This window comes from Meriones unguiculatus, chromosome 7 (assembly GCF_030254825.1).
Source record: "Meriones unguiculatus strain TT.TT164.6M chromosome 7, Bangor_MerUng_6.1, whole genome shotgun sequence".
Lineage (NCBI taxonomy): Eukaryota > Metazoa > Chordata > Mammalia > Rodentia > Muridae > Meriones > Meriones unguiculatus.
The window spans coordinates 7,000,732-7,027,467 of record NC_083355.1 but is presented as its reverse complement, the minus strand read 5'-3'; the positions used below and the strand labels follow the sequence as shown (position 1 = coordinate 7,027,467).

The window sequence follows — 26,736 nt, the reverse complement described above, 5'->3', positions numbered from 1 at the left end:
ATATAAGATATTTGCATGAAGGCTCATAACAGCAAAATTACAGTTATGTGATAACAATGAAAACAAAATTTTATGGTTGGGGGTCACCACAACATGAGGAACTGTATTAAAGGGTCTCAGCATTAAGTAGGTTGAGAACCACTGAGGTAAAAGTAAGTGGATCTCTGAGTTCAAGGCCAGCCACCAACCTAGTGAGTTCCAGACACACCAGAGCTATATAGTGAGACTCTTGACTCAAAAAAACAAAAGAAATCCGCATTTGTAGTAAGCAAACATTGGCAATGATCATGGCCAACAGTGTTGCTGCTCCCTTTCGCTGCTCTACGTTAGACCTCAGGACTCCACAGAGCCCTGAAGTACTTTGTGTGCTCCTAATGCTTTCTCTGAGTTCTGTTCTCCTGCCCACATCCTTAGATGAACAGATGATCACATTTTAGAGAAACCAAGTGACCAGCCCTGGTGTGCACATGGTATGAACAGTCAGGTCTGATATGAGGGCCTCTAGCTGCTGCCCTGGAATGAACCGCTTTCTGGCCGAGATCAATAACAGTGAGTCATTGGTGGTATATTTGGATAGTTTTAATCATTAGCTTACGGTATGCTGCCAGGACCCTTTTCTGACATTGCGTTTTTGATGGGGAGAATTTGCAGTTCAATAAATCACACTCTGTGACCTTAAGGCCCCTTATGAAGTGCTAATGCATTTCAAATGAACAGCGACAACATATAAAGCAGGAGGTGGTGGCAACTGCCAAGCCCACCCCATTCCAAGAGGGTGGCTTGGATCCAAAATGGCTGTGAGTGAGCCTCCCAGCAGGGGACAGACACACTCAAAAGCAATGAGCTAAGAGCATGTGAAGAGGAACTCTGAGCAGAGCTAGGGAGGCAGAGAAGCAAGCACCTAGGGGTCAACAGCAGCCAGAAGCCACTGCCAAGTCAGGCCGTGCCCAGAAGGAGCCCAAGGGAAAGGCCACCCAAGTACCACAGCTGGAGGGGAGGGCCAGGTAAAGATAGCACATCCTGACCCCAAAAGGCTAGTCTTCCAGTTGCCTGCCCATCCCATGGGTTCCCTTCTGCTAGCATTTGGCCTATCGTTGAGGCAGTACACCCTTCCAGCCAATGATCTAACTGAAAAGCAATTAGGCGCTCGTAAGAATGGCTTGTATACTTTCAATCAAGGACAGTTATTTTCCCACTCGGAAGACAATTGGCTATATCAGGAGACACTTTTGATTATCACGATTTAGTCAGTGGTCAGCCCAGCCTGCCAAGAAGCAGCCAAATAAAATGTCAGTAGGGCTGAGGTGAGAGGCTAGGTTATGAACTAACTGTCCTGGCCTGGTGCAAGTCTAATCGCATCTGCCCCTCCCTCTGCCTCCACTTGGGTTCGACTGTGAACCTCTGCTCCATTCCCTGGCTGCAGCCTCTCTCGGTTGCCTTGGTTGGATCACAGTGTTATCCCCCCGCTGGGCTTCCTCCCTAGGTTTGGCAACAGTGCCTCCCTCATGTTCCCACCCAGCCACGCCTTATCTTCAACTCTCCTGGCTCATCCCGCCCATCCCCCCATTTTTTAGCCCTGGAACTGCCCTCCCGGCCCAGTTCCAGTTCACCTCCTCCAGCCTCTGTCGCCTCCCAGTCTGGATCCTTCCAAGCATGGAACAAAGCAGAGATGGCTAGAGCTCTCCAAGGTCACGTGCAAAGCTTTCTCCAGTTTTGTGCCTGCATTTGCTCCCTTCTGGGGCACCTCTCTGGAAATACACTTGCTTTTATTTCACTGATCCTATGGGTCTTGGAGCTGCTGAGCCCAGTGTGGCACAGGCTCCTTGAGTTGAAGAGCTAAGGGTGTCTGCTTAAAAAATAAAAGTAAAAAATAATGACCTCACTCTGTTGGCAGCAGGGAGAGGGTCCTGGGGCACTGTGACTCAGAAGGTACGGAAGGAAGCAGCAGCATAAGAGGTGTGCGGATTGTAGGCACCAGGAGGCTGGTCCTTTTTCTGTACCCACTCCACCTGGACTAGGATCCCACCTCACCTGTCACCAGCCCCCTTCTCCCTACCCTGGCTCAGATGCAGCAGAGAGAGGGACCTGAGATGGAGTCACCTGAGGCCTAGGTGAATGGGGTGCACAGCCCGATGCACCTAGGGAAGCTTTTATCCTATCTCCCAGCACCCTACCCCACACTCAGTCCCAGAGAAGCAAACAGCAGGAGACCCCCAGCACATCAGGCACAACCTGCTCTGCTTCCCTGTCTGCCTGAGACCACCATGTTCCAACTCCACCCATCCCCCCATCAGTTCGGAGGGCCAGGACTGGCCACGGGAGGGATCCAGCCTTCACTGCAGTCCCACCAGCTCCGTGATGGGCGGGGCGAGCACCATGAACTCCTCATAGCGGTTGAGGAACAGCTGGAATCGAGCCAGGTATGAGTCCTCGTTATAGGGCAGCTGCTTGTCACGAAGAAACCTTGACACCACGGGCTTCACCTGAGCAAGAGTCACAGAAGAGCCCTCTGAGTCACAGGCCTGCAGCAGGCCTGCCCACCGCAGGAGCTCTCCTCTGTCCAGCCCCTAGCCATCCCCTCCGTGGGAAAGTGAGGGGCTGAGGTGTTGGGAGACCTTCTGTGTCTTTCAACCCAACCCCAGAGGAGAGGAATGGCCTCTCCCCCTCAATCCTTGCAAGACTCCTGACTGAATGCCCATCCTCCTCAGCCCAAGGGATGAACACCCCTCCCTCTGTTAAGCGTCTTCTTTGGGTCAAACATTTCAAGCCACCAAGGTGAACCCTGACCCCTCCCATTTTACAGACAGGGAAACTGAGGCTTGGTGAACCACTGCTACTAGGAAACCCAGGTGACTCTGATCTAAAACCCACATTGTCACTTGTGCTCCAGGCTGCCCTTCCTGGGTGACTTTCGAGGGGACGGGTTTAGACGTACCTGGAGGCTCCCACTGCCCACCACCACCCTGCCCAACTGTTGGCTACCTTCAGGCACATGTGGTCAGAGAGCTGAGGGAAAAGGTGGTGCTCCACATGGCAGCTGATGAGTGAGTGGCCGAATGCCCAGTCCAGCACCGGCTGCCGGGGCAGGTTCAGGACCCCCAGGCTCATCATATGAATCCGCCTGGGCTTCTTGTCTGGGGAGAACATGGGCAATCCGATGTGCTGTGATAGACATATGATGTGCTGTGATAGACATACGGGTCACACCCTGCTGGTGTGTCTTCACCAAGCATATAGGGGGCCTGTGGAACCCTAGGGGTGTAAAAGACTGGAGCTCTAGCCCAGCTCCAGTGCTAACTCAGCCTTCAATGGGCTGGGTCTTCCCCACACTTGGACCTCTCTCCATCTGGACAATAGAGGGCTTTGCTTATGCATTTCTTTCCAGAGCCCTGGTATTCAAATGTCCGTGACTCTCACTGCTTGCTCCTGTGGCCCTGTATGCCTCACACTGGTGCCATGCTCTTGTGTGTCAGACTCATGTAGAGCAAAATGGGTGTCCAACCAATGACACAAGGGCAGGGCAGGAGACGGAGGGCCTTTGAGAACAGCCAGGAGTTCAGCATTCAACTCTGGCACCATTTCTATGGGGAGACCTCCCAGCTCCCCTATGGGTAAAGACCCCCGTTAGATCTCTCAGAACATCCCCCAGCATTAAACACAGCCACAGCTAATATCTTCATCCTCTTATGGTGTCCCATCAACTTGTCTTGATTCAACTGAAGTACGTTTTCACCTCCAAGTACCCTAGACTCCGGGAGGGGCCTTCTGTAGAAGGTACTTGTATAGACTAACTGAAAGAAACAGTAGATGAGGATGCACAAACCTGACCTTGAATGAGTAGGGTTTAGAATGGAGGATAAAGCAGAGAGGGTCTCTCCAGGACCAGGCAAAGGCCTCACTAAAACCGCAACTTCCTGTGGTGACCCACAGTGACAGGGGAGGGGCAGGAACCAGGGAAAGCCTCCTTTGATGATGACCTCTCTCTCCCTAAAGCTTGGGTCTAGCCTGCTGTCGGAACCCTGTGAGTGCTCCTCTTCAGGGGCTTACCTGGAAGATGTTGACGTGGAGATAGGGGTGGGCCAGCAGAGATCTGGTGAGCAGCATGCAGGCCAGTGCTGACCCAGGGCTCTTGAAGCCCGACACACTCAGAAACAGCCAATACTGAGAATACAGGCCCAGGGACATGAAGGCCAGTGTCCGAAGTGCGGTCCTCAGCTCCTCCTTCCTCAAATGCTCTGTTAGAGGGGCAGGAAATAATGGAAGGGGGAACCATCGTGAGCTGGCTCCCTGGTAACCAGGGGTGTTAAGATAGAGGGGTGCTCTCGTTGAACCCGAGCAACATGAAGAAAAAAGAGTCTGTCTTTTGAATGGATGAGGAAGTGTAAATTCCAAGCAAACTGGCCAAAGTCAAGGTCTGCTCCATAGCAATGATTATAGCCTGCAGGTTTGTGTGGGGTATCTACAAACTGGTCCCTCCTCAAATTCTAAGATCCTGTTATAATTATGTGTAGTGTGTGTGTGTGTGTAAGTGGAAGCCTGAGGAATGATTGATTCCCCTGAAGCTGAAAGTTAGATGAGATTGTGGGCAGCGCAGCATGGATGCTGGGACTTGAAGTCTGGGCCTCTGGGAGAGCAGGAGGCGCTCTTAACCTCTAAGCCATCGCCGCAGCCCTCATAAAAGCTCTCTTACATCTGTGGTCTCCTTATAGCTTCACACTGTCCTTGAACAAGTGAAGAACCTGAGGCAGGTGGGTCCGATTACCTGCCCACAGTCCCCAGCCAGTGAGTGGGGTTCTTTCCACCCTGTTTGGCGGCTTTTGACAGTCTTGACTCGTGGCTCCCAGACTGTCTTCACAAGCAGGGTCCACGCTGCCAGGAAGGAAGGAGGGGTGACACAGGTCTTTTCGGGACACTCAAACCCAGTACTCACCAAGAGCTACCAGCGGAGTTATGATGGGGATTAAAAGTGGTCCAAAGAGCATGTAGATATAGCGGTTGAGGAAAGGCAACCTCCACGTGCTCGAGTCTCCCAGACCCAACACATTGGTGTAACCGTGGTGCAGGTTGACGTGATTGAACTTAGCAAACTCTGCAGGAAAGGCTGTGCATACCTAGAGAGGAAGCCAAAAGGGCACTGAGTCCCCTGGGCACAGCCGAATGAAGCCAAGCCCAAGGAGCCTCAAGGACACTTCCACCCTTCCCAAACCCTATTACTCCTGCACCCTCCTCCTCTGCACCACAGCCAATCAACACACTGCCATCTACTTGGTGTGGCTCTGCAAAGCCTTTAGGGACAAGGGGGTTGGGTCTCTGGATTGTCCCTCTCCCACTGGCCACCAGCCAGGTAACCTCTCAAACCTCAGAGGCCGTCAGTGAAGATGAAGCTGGAGCCTGCCACCATTGTGTGGGCGTGCCTGGGAAACAGCTGTGCCTTCGTGACATCGCTGGGCAGCCGGAGCTCAGAGCAGCAAGGAAAGGTTCCCAGCATCGGAGGGTGGTTTAAGGATGCATGGAGGTCATTTCCTGAAGAGCCCACAATGCAGGCCGGAGGGACATTGAGCACCAGTCTGCGCTGAGCCAATGTCTCCCTCGGGTGACTCTTTTTGACGTGGGCCCACAATGGGAGTCTGCAAAGCCAGTCACCAAGCGCAGCACACTCTCTCCTCCAAGGAAAGTGATCATTCAGAATGCAAAAGAGGTGCTAGGCTGTTTCTTATGCAAATACATGCAGATGTAAGGCTTCAAGTGTTTTATCCAGGCCAGAAGATTTTGCTGATTTTAGTGAAGATGCTTTCCTGTTTCCGGGAGGAGGGGGAGCTTCCCAAAAGCAGCTGCTATGAGGTGGGTAGGCTGCAGGGACATTCCCTGAGCACCAGGTCTCAGAGTCTGGCCCGCCTTGCCCACTGGCCACACCAGTGTATGATTCACACTCCAAGGGTGTCCCACGAAATGGAAGAAGCTAATTCCTTTTATTTGTTTTACTAATTAATTAGTGTGTGTGAGGGGCATGGGGGGTGGGGGTGGGGGTGGATGTGTGGGCCCACGAGTGCCATGATGCATGCATGGAGGTCAAAGGACAATTTTGTGGACTCGGTTCTCTCCTTCCACCTTCAGGCGGGGTTCCAGAGATCAAACTCAGGACACTGGGATGGTACAGTGAATGCCTTTACTTTCTGAGCCATCTCTGTGGCACCAGCTCCCTCTCTCTCTCTGCAGACCAGTAGTAACTGTTCTTGGAGAGTGTAGTGGTGTCAATAGATTCGGACCCACAGGGACTGATGTGTTTGAATGCTGGGCCCATAGGGAGCAGCACTATTAGGAGGTGTGGCCTTGCTGGAGGAAGTGTGTTCCTGTGTGGGCAGGTGTTGGGGGTCTGTTATATGTTCAAGCTCTGCCCAGTGTAGACACAGTCTCCTTATGCTGCCTGCAGGTCAAGATGTAGAACTCTCAGCTCCTTCTCCAGCGTCATGTCTTCTTGCATGCTGCCATGCTTCTAACCGTGATGACAATGGACTAAACCCCTGAAACTGTTAAGCCAAGTAAATGTTTTCCTTTATAAGAGTTGCTGTGGCCTTGGTGTTTCTTCACAGCAATCAAATCCTAAGAGAGTCAGTGCCAGACCAGCCTGGAGCCTGACCAGGACTGTGTGTTTAGAGATGGGCACCGGAGGCTTCTCAGCAAAGTCCTGGGCACACCCCAGGCCCTCGCTGTGACTTGTGACTTGGTACCCACTTGCAGAGCCAATGAGTGATTTTGCCCTTTTCTATGAATAAAAAGTGATCTAATGCTATTTCATAACTAGATTTCTACGTGCATGTTTGTGGGTGTGTCCATGTGTGAGTATGCACATATGCCCAAGTGCCCACCAAAGCCAGAATTGGGCATCAGATCCCCTGGAGCTGAAGTTGCAAGATGGCTGTAAGCTGCCCAACATGGGTGCTGGGAACTGAACTCTGCAAGAGCACTAAGAGCTCTTAACGCCAGCCAGGCCCCTCAGTCCCATTTAGATGAAGTCTCCTGAGAGAGGGAAGGGGGTGAGTTGGAGGCTAGAAGAGGAAGGCGAATGGTAGTTCTATATGCCCGTTACTCATCCGCCCAAGAGCAGCGAATATGAAGGCATGCTGCTGCGTTCCTTGTAAAATGGGTTCTTTTCCATCTGTAACTGCCTTATTTGTTGTCACTGTTTGAGGGAGGGTCTGACTATTTAGCCCAGGCTGGCCTGGAACTTTCAGTCTTCCTGCCTTGGCCTCCCGAGTGCTGTGATTGCAGATACATGCCACCACGCCCAGATGTAAAGGACCACTTACAAGTCTTACCCAAGAGGTTTTCTCATCCCGACCCAGAAGCCTCAAGGTTGGGGTGACTTCTAAAGACCACTCACCAACCTCTGTGGTGGCTGCCTTCAGAAAGACCCAAGAGCACCCCATCTCTACAGAATTCACACCCTGAACACCCAAGCTAGGCTGAGAGTGGTCATGGGTGGGTACGGATTCCTCCTGACAGTTCTTCATTTAAGCTCCAGGGCCCTCAAAACTTTCATGCTTTTATTTTTTTTTTTCATGAAGTTGTTTGTTCGTTTAAGCATCCTGCAGCACCCAAGGGTGTCGGGGCTCCATGCTAGGCCTCTGGGAATCCCAGGGATGGGTCTGAACAACACAGAACCCTATTGTATGGTTTGTATGATTCGTTCTGGCCCAAGCAGGCCTGCTGCTTTTAGGACAAAACTCAAAGGGTTCTCTCATGTGACCCTCATCATTGTCCCCCTCTTTATTCTGAGTGGCTAAGCCTCTCTTCACACCTAACACCCTGAGGACTCTCACTCAGGCACTTGCATTTCCCTGAACAGGACAGCATGCGAAAACCCAGATGGCAGTGACACCCATGTCATATTTGGGGGCATATTTATTTAAAAGAAAATACTGGTGGCCTATCTGAAGCTCAAACTTATCTGAGTGTTTTGACTGACAAACCTCCTGTTAAGGCCCCACTACTGAGAGACTGCAAGGCTGTAAGAGACTGCCTGTTTGTTGGGAACCAGCCAGAGGGTTTTCAGGAGAAAGAGGAGCTGGGCACCTGTAGCCTGCATGCTCCCTGCTGAGGGACAATGACCCCCCCCTTCTTTATTGTTTTCAGTTTTTTGAGACAGGTGTAGCCCTGGCTGTCCTGGTACTTGCTCTGTAGACCAGGCTGGCCTTAAAACCCAGAGATCCACCTGCCTCCCTGAGTGCTGGGATTAAAGGCGTGGCCACCACCACTTGGCCTCCACCACCCTTCTTTCTAGGACTGCCAGTACTGCCGCGCCCAGTCCTGGCCCATTTCAGGAGTGTCCCCACTGTGGCCTGCCCTTCCACCTGGAGCCCTAGATTTTGCCTTTGGGTCTTCTCAGTCCTCTACTCCTCCTCTCTTGCTGGTTGGCACCCAGACAACATCCTCCTGAACGCCTCCTTCCCTGCAGCCCAGCCTGGTCCTTCCATCCCGCCTGTCTTTCTCCAGGCCTCTCTATCAACAGCCACGAGCCAGTTTCCTGCTTCATCTACCACCAATCAAATTAGCAGAGTGACCTAGTTTTAACCCATTTTAGGTCATGGTGTAATTTTATACTTGTTTCTTTGTTTTGTTTTGTTTTCATTTGATTTTTCAAGACTGGGTTTCTCTGTGTAGCCCTGACTATACTGAAACTCACTCTGTAGACCAGGCTGGCCTCCTCTGCCTCTTGAGTGCTAGGATTAAAAATGTGTGTCACCACCATCCGGTTTATGCTTGCTTTTTAATCCTGCTATGTATGTTTTTCTTTTGAGTCAAGGTCTTTAGTCCAGAGCTGGTCTCAAACTCCCTGTGTAACTGAGGATAACCTTGAACTCCTGATCATCCTCAGTGCTATGTTACAGGTATAAACCACCAGGCCTGACTTTGTGTGGCACTGAGGCTCTGACTTGGGGTTTTGTACATGCTAGGCAAGTACTCTGCCAAGCAGACTACGGCCCCAGCTCCTGTTTAATAGAAGAGAATAAAACAAAGAGGGAATGATTGGAGAAGGGCATGGAAGAGACAAACACCTTGGGTGATGTCCCCAGGAGGAAAATTTACCCCTAGACTGTTTTTGAGGCAAAATCTTACTATGTAGCTCTGGCTGTCCTGGGAACTCACTCTGTAGACCAGGCTGGCCTTGAATTCACAGAGATCTGCCTGCCTCTGCCTCCCGAGTGCCGGGATGAAAAGTGTGTGCCACCACTGCCTGTCCCTACCCATGGATGTTTTAAGCTCCGTCTCATGGCAAACCGACACCTAGTCACAAAATAGATTAGCTTTTAAAACTAAGTCTACTTGGCTACAAGGCAAAGTACAGTCCCTTTGCTTGGCACATGGGCCTTCCTGCCCCCCCCCACCTGGGCCTGTGAGAGTCTAGCAGCTTCCATACACTTCAGCAGCTGCTAAAAGTGCTCCAGGGTTTCTCAGCCTCTATACCACTGCTATGAAAGTCTAGGTCACTTCCTCACCCATTTTTCACGTGCATGTCTGTGGTGTGCATACGTATGCATGTAGATGTGTGTGCACATGGGTAAGTATGCAAACGGACACCCTGGACACCCTGAAGCTGATGCAGGGAAAAACCTCAAGGCTCTTCCACCTTGTTCTTTGAGGCAGAGCTGGCCAATACAGCTAGTCTTGACAGCTCGCTCGCTCGGGGGGTTACTCTGTCTCTACTCTCTGAGGCTGGACGTACAGGTGGGCCGTCTTTTATGGAATTCTGGAGAGCATGACAAACATTCCTCCCCACAGCCAGCTCACGTCACTCGTAGGAACTGTGCCTCTTGAATCTACACACGTGATGACAAGGCACAGAACTAAACACACACACATGCCAACACCAGGTTCCTTGGTTTTGATACTGAGTGACACATAAATACAATTGCTTAGAGGAAACAAGAGTGATGGATCCAATGCACTGCACTTCTTTGCCCTACCGAGAGATGTTCTGTGAATCTGTAATTATTATACGAATTGAAAGCTTGTATTTAGCAGTGTATTTTGTACTGAATATATGCACTGGTTCTCTAAATAAAAATTTAGGTAAAGAGAAAGAGAACCATAGTTAAGGGCTGGGGTATAGCTCAAAGACAGAGCGGGCAATTGCCATGCACAAGAGCCTGCATTCAGTCCCTAGCACCAAGAAAGAAAAAAATATCTATCTTGGCTGCTTTTATTCAGACAAGAGTCCTGGATGTGAGTAAGCAGGGAGATGTGAGAGAAGGGCCAGAGGGCACAGCCTCAGGCCAGCAGGGAGCATATGAGGATCATGATAAGGCATTGTGTTCTCTATGGTGTGTGCCACAGGGGACCTGTGGGTGGTGACAGGCATCCTCCTGTGTGACATCCCCCACAAAGGACACAGCAAGCGGTGCAGGGATTTCTCGTGGACCAGCTGTGACTCCACCCCCTCCCAAAGCTGAGTTTACAAGGAGGGTTTAAGGAGGAGACAGAATAAAGAGCTTTGTGGCTGGCATGGCTGGCTCCCGTCCTACTCAGGGGAGCATCCTTGGCTGTGACACTCTAAAGGCCTTTCAGAGGTTAATCCTTCTCAAATTCAGGACTTGAACCATGTGACCTGCTCATTCTACTTTGTCCCCAGCCTTCTGGTAGCCATTCTAGCATGACATCCTTCCCTGGCATGTCCAAGGGTGTGCCTATCGGCCTGTGTGATGTCAGCAGGATAGCGAATGCTTGCTGGGTAAGGCAGGGTAGGGACTTCCTCAGGTAGGCCGGAAAGGCATCTTCAGAGAAAACTCATCTGGTGTGGGCAGGGGTACATGATTCGGAGTACAGCCTAGAATGGTAGCCCTATTCTATCCTGTCTGTTCCAGCTCTCCGGAGCCACTGGACAGAGAGAGCCTGGTCCCACACCAGCTCAGGCCCACTAGGCCCCAAGATAATGCTGTCAAATGCTGGATTACCAAAGAAAACCAGAGGTACTCAGCTGATGCCTGCAGCTGCCTGCTCTGTAGAATGCACTAAGGAACCCAGGGCCTAAGACCAGGTGTTCTACGTGATGGTGTCTGCAGGGGTCAAGAAGACAAGAGAGGGATGAAAGGGAGAAGACAACAGGATTGGAAGTGAGAGCCGGGGATCCAGGAAGGGTCCCGCGCACCCGCTGAGGTTCCCAGGCCTCCAGAGTCTGTCCTTTGTGCCAGGTAACCGGATGCCAACACCTGCAATAGCCCTGCTAGGCCCGCAGCCTCTCAGCTAACAAGCACAAACAACAACAACACAAACATCGTCAAGAGAGCCCACGCTGCCCCTGCACCTGGAAAGTCTGCACTGTCCCATCCAACGCCCTCGCAGGGTTAACGAGGAGGCAGTGTTCCATGCTTGTGGAGTCCACGAAGGGACTGACCCCGGATATATAACCACCTTCCTCAAGGTCAAGGCAACTACCGAGCCTGGGACTCCAATCAAGGCACGAGGCCACAAAGGCTACGCAGATGTTGCCCCATCTGTGCCAGCTAGTTGGGGCTGACCCGCATTCCCGCACAAGTGGAAGCCAGTCCTAGAGAGCAGCCGCAGCTACGCCCTGAGGTTGGAGGATGGCAGTGTCTCCCTGACCTAGGTTCCTTGGAGAGCGTGACTGACAAAACTGCTTCTGCCCTGCCCACAGCTCTGGTGGCAGAACCCAGGGGCTCCTATGAGCTGACACAACCCTGGAGCAAGACTGGACAGTTGCAGGCATCCCGGAAGAAGAAACCCTGCCTACCTTTGGCCTAGTGCTACAGAGAGGTAGGAGGGTAACTAAAGGAGACCAAGACAGGGAATGTGAGGTGAGAAATATTTCTGCCGCTCCACCAACGAAGACGAAGGTGCAGGACCACTCACTCATGGCAACTTTTTCTCAAGGGCTTGGAGGACATACACGCAAACTGTACTGCACACTGGGAAGTACCTACGCCCGGCAGCAGCCGCCTGCCCTTGTGAATGGACACACAGTGATGCCCAGTAACTGCCCCACCCCTGCCAGGCTCACCTCCATAAAGAAAATCATCAAGATCTTGCTCCAGCGTCTGGACTCTGTGAGAGCACTGTGAGCGGCCAGGTGGCTGCCCTTGACTGTGAGTGTGTAATGACACACACCCAAGATCGTGATGCCTGTGGCAAAAGCCAGGATATTATGGAAGCGTAGGCACAGGAACCCTGCAAAGAGGAGGGATCAGGGATTAGGATCTTTCATTGTCTTTTGAAAATATAGGTCCAGATCTACCTACACACACTTCCCCAAATCCCAAGTCAGAGAGGACCAGCCCTTGGCCTGTGGTGGGCAGGTTCCTCTAGGGCCGGAGACGGATGAATTGGCCCTCTCTGTGGGATTTGGGACACAAAAGATCACCACCATCCCGTTCCCCATGCATCCAAGACTCCTTGCGCAACTTTTCCCCCCACAACTTTCAAGCATCGGACTTTCTCCCACCTCCAGCGGGACATAGGGCGGACACCCCAACTAGACTTTGGAGATCGAGGCGGAATCCAGGATTCTGGAGTCCTGAGGTTCCAGCCTGCACCAGCCACCGGCAGCGCGCGCCACCCCCATCCGCAGCCGGGGCTTCTGTCTCACCCGCTGGCACGGCGAGCAGGCTGAGAGCGAGGATGGCGCAATCCACACCGTGGCGCTCCCACCACGAGCTCGCCCGCACCACATCCTGCACCTGGCGCTCCAGATCCCTCAGCAGCGCCTCGGCAGAGCTGTCCCCCAGGGGCGCGCTGCGGGCCGGCTCCATGGGCTCCCTGGACACACCGGGCTGGTGACAAGCGAGGACTGGCGGATTGGGTGTGCGCGCGCGCGAGCGAGCGCGCGGCTGCCGAAGATAGTCCACTCGCGGGGTCGGGGGCGGAGTCACGCACCAGACTAGGACACCACCAGCCCGAGGTCGCCGCGAGAGGCACGGAGTACCTTCTGCTACTCGCAGTCAGTTGTAACCCGTGACCTAGGCGGAGCCTAGATGCAGCCTCCGAGCCAGCACGCTGCGCCAAAGCAGCTTGGGGAGGGAGGAGCCAGGGCGATGCACCGGGTGGAGAGGTGACCCAGAGACAAGGACCGACCGACCAACCTGGTGTAGAGGGGACAGAGTTGGGAAAAGAAGACCCATAAAGGCCTTAGCTGTTCACACATCTCCTCCCCCTCTCCCCTCAGTCTCCACCTTGGGTTTGTTCTGCGTTCTTAGCCCCCAAACCCGAGTGTTTCTCTTTTTACACTTTATTTTTTCTGTAAGATAGTGATTTGCACGTGTATGTGTATGGTGTTCGTGTGGAGTTCAGAGGACAACTTGTGGGAATCAGTTCTCAACTTCCACCATGTGGATCCTAGGGACCAAACCCAGGTCATTATTAGGCTTGGCAGCAAGTACCTTTACTGCCCGAGCCATCTGTGACTACCTCGGGACCTCCCTTGCAACATGCATTTTCATCTTTGGTACCTGGAACATTAATATTTCTGGATTGCTGAAGCAGAAAACCCAGATGGGGGTGGAGGGAGGTGCGCTGTAAATGTGGTTGCAGCAGAAGTGACCTTTGCAGCCAGGTAACGGGTGAGGAGATGGGATAGATCACTATGGAGAAAACGTGTGGAGAGGTGCCCACCTCTGGACGCACCTCTGGAGATCCACTGGATGGGCACAGCCGGGTCTGAGTGCAGGGTCTGGAAAAGACCTGAGACTTGAGAGCTTCTCTTCGCCTCACATCAGTGCTGAGCCAGCCTCCACCAGCGTAGCTGAGCTGGTGTGGTCCTCTGAGGATAAGCCCCTGACGCCCCTCTTTGCCCCCCTTTCCATCTTTGCGGTACTCGCCCCAATTTCGTATCAAAACCTTTTGAAAAATAAAAACCTAACTGGATCTGGTGTGCTGGAGACAGTAATATTTAACCAGGAGAGCCTTGAACAGGAGGACTGCTGTGAGACAAAGGGTGACAGCTTGAATTGCTCTCCTGGACCACGGTCTGGCTATGCAGTTCAGGCCTCTCTCAACTGAATGCTTAGCCAAGGCTGAGCTCAAACTCACAGTCCTTCTGCCCCACTTGCCCAATGGCTGGGATCTGCCATTCTTTCTGAAGGGGCAGGATCAAGATCTCCTGAGCAGGCCTTGAACTGTTTCCTGAACTTCTACATACTTAATAGGCTTTGCATATTCCCATGTAACCCTGTGGTAATCCCATGTAATCCCATCTAGTTAGTTAGGATTTCCCCCCCAAACATTTTGGTCCTGGGAATCAAACTCAGGCCATCAGGCTTGGAAACCAGTGAGTATCTTTACACACCACGCCATCTCACCAGCCCTTATTTGTTTATTTGTTTGTTTATTTGTTTATTTATTTAATGTGCATGAGTGGTTCCCCTGCATGCATGTGTGTGTGTGCCCGAGTGGGTGCCTGATACCTGAGGAGGCCAGAAGAAGGCACTAGATCCCCTGGCACTGGAATTACAGACAGCTCCAAGTCACCAGGTAGGTTCTGGGCACGAAACCCAGGTCCCCATGGAGAAAATCAAGTGCTCTTAACCACTGAGCCATCTCTCTGGCTCCATCCTGCCACACACACACTCACACACTTAAAAAAAAAAAAAACTAATTCTGCTCATTCAATCAATGAAGGATCAGAGAGATTAACCAATCAGTGCCAAACCCCACAGATACTGAAGCGCTGAACTTCAAGTCCAGGTCTCTTTTGTCAACAGATGGTCGTTAGATAGAGAGAGGGTGCTGCCCTTCTCCCTCCTATCCCCTACCTGGAGCCCCACCACCAGACTAGAATTTTAAGAAGGAGGATGTACCCTTTTTAGAGGTGTAAAATTAGTAATATTTAATTAATTGGGAAGCAGAATCCTGCCACATTTATTATACATAAGAGTAAGTTCCTCGGTACTGCCAAGCCTGCTGCCAAGCCCCAGATACCCTGGCTTGTTGAGACAGGGTCTCACCACGTAGCTGAGGCTGGCCTCGAACTCACAATCTTCCTGCCTCAACCTCTCAAGTGCTGGAATTACAGAGATGCACATTAACCCGGTGGAAGTTTTGTAGAAGGTTAAGTATATACCCACTGCATGACCCATCAACTCTGCTCCCAGGTTATCTGCCCAACAGGAATGAAATCGTATGCCCACACAGCCTCTTGCCTGGTTGATCACAGCTAACTGGAGATGCTTTACATGTCAAGAACAATGCACATGTGACCCATGGTGCATTTCTAGACCATGAGCAACAAAACAGAGCCACTGATTCAGGCCATTATATAGATGGTGGTCTGAATTTCACTGACCTGTGCTGAAAGGAAGATGCCAGACCCAAGCCCTCACTGTCGGACTGCATGCACAGGAAGCATAGGAATGGGAAAAACCAGAACACAACGACACAAACCAAACCAGCTATCCGTGTGTTAGACTTCAACTCAGGTTTGATTGATTTCATTAACTTCTTTTTATGTAATGCTGGGCCTCAAACCCAGGGCCGCCTGCATGGTAAAGCAACTATTTCATATTGGACCTGCAATTCTATTTGCTTGTTTTCTTTTTTTTATTTTTATTTTTTTTTATCTTTTATTTTTTAATACTCTGTGTGCATGTGTGGTGTGTGTGCCTATCTGTGTCTGTTTTTCTATGTGTGGATATGTACACATGAGTGCAGGTACCTTTAGACACCAGAAGAGGGCACTAGATCCCCTGGAGCTGCAGTTACATGGGCACTAAAAACTCAATTCAGGTCTTCTGTAAAAGCAATATAGGCTCTTAATGGTGGAGACATTTTTCTAGCCCATGCAATTCTTTTTTGTTGTTGTTGGCTGGTTGGTTGTTTGGTTGTTTGTTTGGTTGGTTCGTTGGTTGGGGGGGCAGTTATTTTGAGACAGGGTTTGTCTGTGTAGCCTGGCTGTTGCAGACTCCCTTTGTAGACTAGGCTGGCCTCAAACTCACAGAGATCTGCCTACCTCTGCCTCCTAGAGTGCTGGGATTAAAGGCGTATACCACTATACCTGGTGTAATTTTTTTTTTTTTAATTATTTCAGAGTTCAACAGATGAGAGCACTGGCTACTCTTGTAGAGGACCTGGATTCAGTTCCCAGCACACACATGTTGGCTTACAACCATCCATAATTCCAGTTCCAGGGAATCTGATGATCTTCCCTGAACTCCAAAGGCACCACACACACATGCTCACACATACATGCAAGCAGATACTCATACACACAAAATAAAATAAATAAATCTTTTAAAAATGAAAAATAGTTTTAAAGTGAAGTTTTTATGGGCGGCATAACTCAGTGGGAAAGGACTTGCCTAGTATTCATGAGGCCCAGATTTTAATCCCTGCTGTTGAGGTGTTGGAGGGGAGGGAGGACACTGAGCCTATTAACCAAATGGAATAAAGGCTAAAAAAAAATAAAAATTAAAAATAAATAAAGTTCTCTCCTGGCAGTGGTGGTGGCTTTTCATCCCAGCATTCGGCAGGCAGAGACAGGTATATCTCTGACTTGGAGGCTAGCCTGGTCTACAGAGCTAGTTCTAGGACAGCCATAGCCATGGCTATGAGAAACCCTGTCTTGATATTTCAAGATATTTATTTATTTATAATAAATAAATAAATAAATAAATAAATAAAGTTCTTTTGCAATGCATATCAGAAGTATCAAACAGAATAAACAGCCGATCATGTGTGGATGACTAAGAGGTTGACTTGACTCAAGCATCTGCTGCTAGAGTGTCCTACTCTGTCATGCCATTCTGTCTTCTCAGCCCTCTGCTTCCTTTCCTGACTTCGGTTCTGTCCACAAAGGTGAGAAGGGTGGGCATAAGCCTGAACTGAGTAGTAGCTTTGGATTTTGGCCACAGGCCCTTGCCAATCCACACTATCTTTCTGGCTCCTCATGACAGGCCTGAAAGGCTCAGTGAAGATGCCCAAGCAGGTTTGTGTACCTCTTAGAATAAGCTCCTGGCCTGTGGCAATGCTAGAAACAGCCAGTGCCAGGTATGACCATGCCTGCGCCTGGCCTGCTTCTAACCCTTCGAAACCCTTCAACCTGTCTAAGGGATTCTCAGCATAGGTAAAAAACATAACTCAGCTTTGGAATACCCACCAACTGTGTGGCCTCAGAAGTGTCAAATAAAATAAGGGTTATTATATCTAGAAGACATATAATCTCTCTGAGCCTTAGTATTATCAAACACACCAAAAATAAAACTAAAATTGAAAAGGTAAGATTAATATTATGCAGGTCTGATGGAATTGCCTCCATCAGACTGACCTGTGGGAATGCTTTGATTACTGATTGATGTGGAAAGGCCCAGGCCACTGCGGGCATTGCCATCCTTTAGGCAGGTGGGCCTGGGTTCTATAAGAAAGCAGGCTGAGCAAGCTAGGAAAGCCAGCCAGTAAGCAGCATTGCTCCACGGTCTCTGCTTCGGTTCCTTCCTCCAGGTTCCTTTTGCTTGAGTTCCTGTCCTAACTTCCCTCAACTATATTTACACTCTCCATATTTGCTGGCCATTCCACCCCAATCTGATTCTTCCTTAAGTATTGGAAATTGAACCCAGGGTCTTCCCCAAGCTAGGCCAAGCAAGTGTACTAAAGCTGCAATCCCCGCCTTGACTATGGATACTTTTCACAAACATAAGGTCTTTTGGACCTCAGGCTGCAGTAGTCAGCCTGGCCTTTAAGTGGTTGGCCTCACCTCCAATCACGTTTCCCTTGCATCAGAGTGACTCCTCGCTGACTTCTGACTTACAGACAGGGCCTGCCTGATCTCACCTCTGGGTATGTATTCTCAGGATAATTGTCTTACACCCACCCATCTTCTGAGCTTCTGAGACTTCAGCCATCAATATACCCGGCTCTTCCACACATGTGGTTTGCTCATTTGACCCAAGCTCACAGGAACAAAGGTCCTGAATGGGAGGTGCCGAGTGGGAGGACCAGGGATTGAGGAATGAAGAAAATGAGAAATAAGGAACACAAAGGCAATAGCTGAGACCAGGCCTTCTTGCATAAGCTGATGACCTATGCCAAACAAACACAGTATCTTATATACTACTCCCAGGGGAAATTGCCCAAGATCAGCAGAGAATTAACTCACACAGTGCTGGCAAAGAGAACACAGGACACCTCAGACACAGCTGACTTAGGAGTGGTAACCATAGCCCAGGGCAGTCCTCAAACAATACCTGTCTTCAGACACCTCAGCCTTCACCTCTGCAAGACACCGGCTGAATCTAGGCCCAGACCAGCCTTGCTAAGTCTGCTCCTGGATAAGAACACAGAACCATCTGTCTCCTTTCGTCAGTGCCTTTGACAAGGTCTTGGGTTGGTCTGGCTTCCCATGCTCATTCAACTTAGTTTTTGGTCCCCACTCCCACCCTGTGAGGCAGGATTTCTCTCTGTAGCCCTGGCTGACCTGGAACTCACTTTTTGGAATGATGCCGGCTTCAAACTCACAAAGGGCCGCCTGCCTCTGCCTCCCGAGTGCTGGGATTAAAGGCATGCGACACCACCACACGGCTCATTCAGCCCATTTTATTTATTATTTATTTATTTGTCAAGAATTGTAGCTTCCAGTATCCTTGAACCTCACGCTGTCTACTTGCTATCAAGGTCATCAGCTTATGCAAGAAGGCCTGGTCCCAGCTTTTGCCTTTGTGTTCCTTATTTCTCATTTTCTTCATTCCTCAATCCCTGGTCCTCCCACTCGACACCTCCCATTCAGGGCCCTTGTTCCTGTGAGCTTGGGTCAAATGAGCACTCTCTGGCAATGAGCCTTTGTGAAGCAGCTGTAGGAATCAAGGTGCGTGTGTGTGTGTGTGTGTGTGTTTATATGTGTGTGTGTGTGTTTGTGTGTGTGTGGTCTGCCTATAATAGTGAGTGCACAAACTGTAATAACAAACACCACCAGCTACTCAGGGGCTAAGTGTAATACAGAGCAATCTCTTTTTACGTCACAGTAAGCTGTGAATCAAGCAGCCTCCTCTAAGTGGTGGCAGTCATCCAGGTCCTGTTGGGAGAATTTTCTCCCCAGGTGGGGCATTCCCTACAGGTAACATCTACCTGCTCCCTTCTAAGCTTTCAATGACAAACCAAAAGTAAATTCCAGCAGAGCTTACCCAGTTTTATCAGACTTACTAACTAACCGAAGGTGAGGGGTTCTAGGGAGGTAACCCCAGAGCAGCTGCATTAGGAAGCCTGTGCCCAGCATGGATGAAGGCTACAGACATAGAGCCCACTTCTCTACTCTACCCCAGCCTCTCTACTCCAGCCTGGCCTCGGAGGCCCTAAGGCCCCAAACAATTAGGGCAGTGTTGCATTGTGATGGCTGTGAGAGGCGACTGGAAACTCAGGTGGAGGTCCCATGGCTCTTCCTGCCCCTTCCTTCCATGGGAAAATATAAAGAGCCAACAAACCCAGGTGTGGTGACCTTTCACAAAGAGGCCCAGCTGAATTCATGACAACGGCAGTTTGGCCTGGACACCGGGCTGTAGAACAGGTCCCCCAACAATTCCACCCTTCAGCTGGGCCACTAGAATCGACACATGGCACAAGGGAGAGTGGAAAGGCATTCCGACTCTGGGCCTAGAAGTGGCAGAGTTACTTCCACCCATGACCCACACTGATCAGAACCCAAGCAGACATCCCCCACCTACCCACGTGCAGACTTGGAGTTGTGCCCCTACCTCATGTATCCAGCGGAAGGGTGGAACAGCTGCGTAGCCATATGGAAACCAGCATGGAGATTCCTTCAAAAGCTGAAACAAAACTACCTACCTTAAGACCCATTCAAGGTACTTACGGCACTTCACTCCTGGGTACTTCCCCAAGGGTCTTGAAGCATTCCTCAGAGGTACTTTCACATCCAGGTCTATGCTGCACCGTTTGCAACAGACAAGATGCTGAAGAGTTTGGATGTCCAGCTAATGAATGGATAAAGAAAGTGGTACAAAGACACAGTGCAGTTTTATTCTGCAATAAGAAGAATGAAATAACATTTACAAAGGTGAAGCTGGAGATCATTAAGTTAAGGTAAACAAGCTAATTCAGCTCTTCAAGGTGGTAAATGCTTTTAATCCCAATACTTGGGAGGCAGAGGCAGGTGGATCTCTGAGTTCAAGGCCAACATGGTCTATAGAGCGAGTTCCAGGACATCCAGACCCTGTCTCAAAACACAACAACAAAACTCAGATGGTGGGGAAGATGTCATCTAAGTCAGAGTCAAATAGGCCTTCCCACACTCCCTGAATGGGGTGCAGGTGCCAGCCAGGCAGGGACGGCTTGGCAGGATGAATCTAGAAATACAGAGAGCTCTCCTGGGGCCTCTGCAGTTCCCTTCCTGAGGCGGTGATTCCTCCCCTCTGTGATTTGGATCTTTATGTGCTGAGTTCATGGGGTTAATTATTGCTGTGGCCAAGGTGGGGTGAGCCAGAGCCCCTCCCTGGCCCAGAGCCCAAAGGGGCTCCTGAGAGTCAAAAGCACCTAGAGCCCTGGAGGGCTTAGGGTGGCACCTGTTGCTAGCAACTTAACCATTTCTGTGGTCTCGGCCTACTTGGCTGAGTCTTTGGTCTTTCTTCGTCCCCACCCACTCCTACCTCCCCCAACTCATCAAAGACCCAGTGAGGCCCAGCTCCCCAGGCAACCGGCATTATTCACCAGGGTGGGGCTGTGCAGGCCAGGAAAGAAGTGATGGAGCTCATGGCTCAGATCCCAGCCAGCTGAGAGTGGGACTAACACTCCAAGCTCCTCCGGTTCCAGCAGGACAGGACTATACCCACAGCACCTCAGGATCAGCTTCACCTCCAAGGACCCTGCCGCTGGCTGGAGCAACACCCTCTCCTTCCAGCCAGCCTTCGTGGCTGCCAGCTGTTCCGTGGGGACAAAGACCGGTGAGTGATGGCTCAGGGAACCAGGAAGGAGGAAGGAAGAGAAGGCAGCCCTGAAGCCAGCAGGGACTCTACTGATGCTCCAAGGTCTCCCAGTCTCTCTCTTTCCTACCTTGCAGAGAATGGATCTGTAGCCCAGGACGACCCTCAAAGATACAGGACAAATTAGACCCTTCATAGCTAGAGCTGGGATTGCTGCCATTATAGGCTCACTGTTGATGAGATCTTCCAGGGACCGCTAGCTCCCTCCTCTCACATCAGGGCAGTGCCACTGTCTCCTGTGAGGTACAGATGAGCCAAACCAGTGTGTGTTAGGCCTGATAGGTGCAGTTGCTGGGCTGGAAAGGGAGCAACGGCTGCAAATTATATGGAGAAAAACTAAAAACAGTTTCTAGAGCGAGGTTTGGACTTGCTGTGTGACCTTAGGTAAATGTCTGTCTGGGCCTCAGGTTTCTAAGAAAGTTAAGGTAGAAGCGATAAAGCTGGGTCCCTGGAGAGGAGCAAGATGGCAGTGCTATGGCTATCGGTGAGCACCCTGGGCTTGTGCTTGAGGAAGATCTCATCCAGTAAGGCTTGTTATGCTACTGTGATTGTAACGGCATCGTGTTGTTGAGTTTAAACCCAATGTGCGTCGGTGACAATAGATGTCTGTTTCACAGCAAGGAGACACATGTGTACTCCTCCAGCCCCTCTCCTTGCCCTTGCTTCCCTGTGTGTGCATGCATACATGCATACAGGTGCACATGTATGCACAGAGAAAGCCGGGGCCTCTGGAGAATGATTCCCTCCTCCCAGCTCTGTTCTGTCATACGAATGTTCCACAGAGCATATGAGGGAGGTTGGGGAGCATGCAGTGTGCCAGCTCCCACCGCCATCAGCTCAGGGACGCCCAGGTCTAGCTGATGCCCAGGTCTGTCCCCCGGGTCTCTAGACCGACCCTCCACCCGGAGAGGGCTGAACTGAGCCAAGCACTCTTTGTTAACCTCACAACTGGTTGTAACTGGAGGGTACAGTTATTCCCATTCACAGATGGGAACGCTGAGGCTTGCAAAAGAGGACCCCACCATCCTAATGAGGGGAAGGTTAGCCTCCTGGCTACATACCCTAACATAGGGGAACCTCCTCTAAGCCTTCAGTAGCATGTGCGCTCCACCAAAATGATGGGTTCCCATGCTAACCCTGTCCTCTAGAACATTCTCTGGCTTCTCCACACCGCCCCTAACCTCTCAAGCACTGGGGATGCCCCCCCTACACACAAGCTACTCACCCAGAGTGAGGTTAGGGTATATGTCTTGTGGGGCCTGGCTGCCTAGCTTGGTGGTGTGTGTTTAGAACCTGTTATAAATATCTCTGCCTTTCCATATCCTGTATGAAAAAAACTAAAAATGACCAACCGCCCTTCCATTTGTTCTATAGCAATAGATCAAGTGAGTGTCTCTACAGCTGGATCACAGCAGGTGTGATTCACTAGCAGCGGGAGGCCAGATGGGGTTTCTATGGAGTACTGTGTGTCAAGAAGCCTCACGCTGGAAAGACAACTTGAGATCCACTTTGCAGTGTTATGAGACTGGGCCAGGCCAGGGCTATTTAGGATCAGATCGGGGGCATGAACAGCCCCAGACTGTTTCTGGTGGATCTCAGGCATTTGCACACTGGGTTCCACGTGGGTTCTCCCAGAGAGGCCCCACAGCACGGGCTGTCAAGGCGTGAGGTCAAGGTTGGGGAAGGAAACAATGCTTTAAGGAGAGGCTGGGCTACAGGTTCATTCATGTTCAACCAGAGACAGTCAAAACAGGACAAGGTCAGGAAGCCTGAGTGAGTGAAAGACAGAGGAAGGCAGCAAGGGAGCGGTACGATGGTGCCCAGCTGTAATCCGGCAACCTGAGACAAGGAGAGGAGTTAAGGCCAGCCCAGGTTATACAATGAGCTTGAGGCCACAGGCTAGCCTGAGCAATGCAGCAAGACCTTGTCAGAGAGAGAGACAGACAGGCAAGCAGGCAGGCAGGCAGGCAGAAACAGATATATTTGGGGATGGAGAGAGAAAGAGAAAGCCTAAGTGGCTTGGTATCCTAGAGTAAAATGGGATAAAGAGAAAGATGACAGAAAGGAGAGAGGTAGGCTCCCATGTTGGGACAAACTCCCCCTCCCCCCAATCTCCTCCATCGCAGCAGGCTTGAGATACATTTGTCTTCACACACACACACCCCAAGCATTTTGCCTGTGGCCCCACACCCCACCTTGCCTCCTCTCCATCCCTCACCCCATCTATAGCTGAGCCTGGCACTACCCAGGACCTCAAGCGTGCTCAGGTCAAGAAGTCTCAAATCAAAGGCATCCCTCACTGACATGCAGGTCCTGTGCTGAGACTGCATGGTACAGCATCTAGGAAATCCCACTTTGCATATTCTCACAGCCTCTGCCTCCCCACCTCTAAACGAGGAGAATAACAATGTAGTTACTTGCTCCACAAACAGGGGTCAAGGTTTTATTTATATTTCATATGTACAGATGTTTACCCACGTGTATTGTGTGTGCGCCACATGTGAAGAGTGCCCATGTAGGCCAAAAGAGGACCTGGGATCCTCTGGACCTCCAATTACAGAGTTGCTTGGAACAGAACTTGAGTCCTCGGGAGAGCAGTCCCCTGGAAGCTTTCTTAACCACTGGGCTATCTCTCCGGTCCAAGGGTTGAGGCTTTACTGTTTAGGATTAACTAGGTATATAGTGTTTAACATATGTTCTGGACACTTTACAAATTTCAACAAATTATTAAAAGCTTAAAAACAAGCCAAGCATGATGGCACATGCCTGTAATCCCAGCACTCAGGGAGGCAGAAGCAGGTGGACCTCTGTGAGTTTGAGGCCAGCCTGGTCTACAAAGTGAGTCCAGGACAGCCAAGGCTACACAGAGAAACCCTAGAAATATAATATAATAGGCTCCACGAAATTCCTTATCTTCAACTATGCACCTGAAGCTGGCACCTACCGCATCTACCCACCTCCCGGGGGATTCTTAGGACGAAGTTTAAAGTTCGGATCGCAACGTAATGAGGGGAAATTCTTCTAGAAAACTCCTCTAGCTCCTTGGATGCCCCAGCAACACTTCTGGCCTTCCCTGGGGTCTCCCGCTGGATGGGTAGGTCCATCTTTGACTCTGTTCCCTGGGCTGTCAGCACCCCTTATTGGCATAATGAAGATTCCTCTAGTGTTCCCTCTGCTGGGAGCCAGGGTGGTGTTGACAGTAGGGATGAGCCATGTTCTCAGAAGCGAGCCTGAAGGGAAGGCTGTTCCCTGGGATTGTCTAATATTCATCTGCTGTGTAGCTGTGCAAATCACAAATATGAGCAGTACCCCCCGGGCCATTCTAGACCAGCAATAAAGGCTGTGATCACTATTAATTGGGGTGCACTAAATAGCAGGTGCACACAGGGTACATAAGCATTAATGCTCACCCTAATAAGCTGTGGGTGACCACTATGATTATAACACCCATACTCCATATAGAAGGAAGCGAACTCAGAGAGCCACAGAGCTGGAGGAGGCAGGTCAGGTTTGCTGTACAGATATGACTATCCCCTGAGCCCAGAATGCTCCCCACTCCGATTTATTTAGAAGAACTTGATTCAAGCCTGCACCACGGAGACAGGGAAATCGTGGTATCTGAGGTCAGTAACATGGAGACGGGTGGCTGAGAGTCAGGTACAACATCACGACTTGAGCTGTTGCCCGTGGCTGTTGTGTGGCGTTTGACCAGCTAGCTCCTCCCCTCTGGGTCTCTGCATAATGAGAGAGTTAACCACACACCGAGGAGCTCTTTTGACACCGATTCACCCCATACCCCACCTCCATCACATCGCTGCTCTCATTGTAACACACTAACTTTACAGCCCTCTAGCCCAAAGCTTTTTTTTTTTTTAAATTTATTTGATTTGTATGAGTGTTTTGCCTCCATGCCTGTCTGTGCACCACATGAATGCAGTACCTGCACAGGCCAGAAGGGGCTGCTGGATCCCCTAGAACAGGAGTTACAGATGGTTGTGAGCCGCCCTGTGGATGGTGGGAACCAAACCCAGATCCTCTGCCAGAGCAGTAAGCGCTCTTAACAGCTGAGCAGTCTCTCCGGCTCCCAACCCAAAGCTCTTTAATCCAGGGCCCCTGAGTCTCTTCAGATTCTGGCCATACACTATCTTAGAATTATGAGCAGAGTTGAATACGAATGTGCATGCATGTGTCTTGTGTGATAGTTCCAGGATACACCGCCAGGTTCCAATCCTCAAACTAGGAATTATTCGTTTTTCTAAACCTGCAGAATTTCCTTGTTTTTCAATGCAAGGTTATGCGCACGATGGAACAAGGAGTTTCCCAGGCCCTGTGTAACACACAGAGAAGGGTGAGAATGTGGTACGTTCTTCCAAGAAGGACAGTTAATGCAACTTTTATCCATCGCGAGCAGATGCTGTTTGGATTACATTTACTTATTTAGTGTGTGTATATGTGTGTACTGGTAGGTGCCATGGTGCACTTGCGTGGGAACAACTTACGGGAGTAAGTTCCCTCCTCCCACCATATGGATCCTAGGGATCAAACTCAGGCCGCCAGGCTTGGCCGCAAGCACCTTTATCCGCTAAGCTATCTCACTGGCCCCAGAATTAGTTTTTGTTTTTTTTTTTTTTTCGAGACAGGGTTTCTCTATGTAGCCTTGGCTGTCCTGGACTTGCTTTGTAGACCAGGCTGGTCTCAAACTCACAGCAATCCATCTGCCTTTGCCTCCCAAGTGCTGGAATTAAAGGCGTGTGCCACCACGCCAGGCTTTGGCCCTCAGATTTGATAAGCACATATTCTCTATGGCTAAATGTCTGTAGGGCAGGGATCAATTTAATCTTGAGGGGAATGGGGGGAGTTTAAAATGCTTCCCTTTCTCTGTGTTTTAAGTTCCCTTGGGCTTCTTAGACTTCACCTGCCACTGCTGTCCCAGGATCCCATTCTTGAGTCACACTGGTCCCCAGAGATCCATGCTCCCATTGCCTCCAGTTAGACTCTGCCCGGATGTCAATGCTCCAACCCACTCTGTCTTGTCTTTGAGATTCTTTCTCACCCTCTAAGTCCTCCTCTGGACAGTCTTGGCAAGAACTAGTGTGCTTTTCCGGAGGTAGGTGCAATAATTTAAGATGGCCAGCAATGGTCAGTCACAACTGCACACACTGTGTAGCCCTGGCTGATAGAATGATATCTTGGCTCCCTTGGTGACTTGGGTGTGAGGACTGTGTGGCCAAAAAGACCTGTGTTCTTCACCTCTGACCCTTCACCTCTGTGGGCCTCAGTTTTCTCATGTGTAAAGTGGAGACAGGTAGCCTAGAACCACTGGGTGGCTGCTAAGCAACCCACAGAGCAACTACATCTTATATACCTTTCTGATTGGTGCTGGGAAAGGTACATCATTAGGAATGGAACAGATGACCCCAGACTTGGCTGAGAAAGCAGAGCCTACTGCCCACACATGGGAAGGCATCCTTGAGAGAAGAGGGTACCAAATCTGGCACCCTAAAAAGACTTAACAGAGATAGTTAAGGAACCTGAGACCCCAATTGGAAAGTCTCTAGGGACAAGAGAGCTCAGGTCCTGGGTGACAGGCAGAAACCTCAGGAAAATGGCCATTTGCCCACATCCAAAAGAGCCCAGATGGACTGGGTGGGAAGAGACAATGCCATCTTGCCCTCAGCTGCTGCAGGTTTTGGGATCAGAGCATAGGAGGACAAGTTCCCAGAATTCTGGGAATGAGCCCTGCAGAGGCGGCGGGCTCACGGGCTCCTCCAATGAACAGACTGCATATATGCACACCTTTCACCCCAAG

The 26,736-nt window shown here is 50.6% G+C and overlaps 1 protein-coding gene across 1 annotated transcript; it reads right to left on the bottom strand.

Moving 5' to 3' along the window:
* Positions 1-564: 564 nt before the first annotated feature.
* Fads6 (fatty acid desaturase 6) lies at positions 565-12,979 on the bottom strand. The gene is made up of 6 exons (XM_021635295.2): positions 12,602-12,979; positions 12,017-12,183; positions 4,931-5,111; positions 4,048-4,235; positions 2,983-3,162; positions 565-2,483 (listed from the first exon to the last, which is right to left on the bottom strand). Exons 1-6 carry the CDS (start codon positions 12,762-12,764, stop codon positions 2,334-2,336), a joined length of 1,029 nt encoding a protein of 342 aa, XP_021490970.1. The 5' UTR covers positions 12,765-12,979; the 3' UTR covers positions 565-2,333.
* Positions 12,980-26,736: the final 13,757 nt, after the last annotated feature.

What these genes read in the sequence shown, in the direction of transcription:
- Fads6 (XM_021635295.2), bottom strand. Translation starts at nt 12,764, where the DNA reads ATGGAGCCGGCCCGCAGCGCGCCCCTGGGGGACAGCTCTGCCGAGGCG. An exon ending in CCTGCTCGCCGTGCCAGCGG is followed by an intron (nt 12,184 to 12,601) that starts GTGAGACAGAAG and finishes TCCTCTTTGCAG; the next exon opens with GGTTCCTGTGCCTACGCTTC. An exon ending in TGATGATTTTCTTTATGGAG is followed by an intron (nt 5,112 to 12,016) that starts GTGAGCCTGGCA and finishes CTTCCTCTCTAG; the next exon opens with GTATGCACAGCCTTTCCTGC.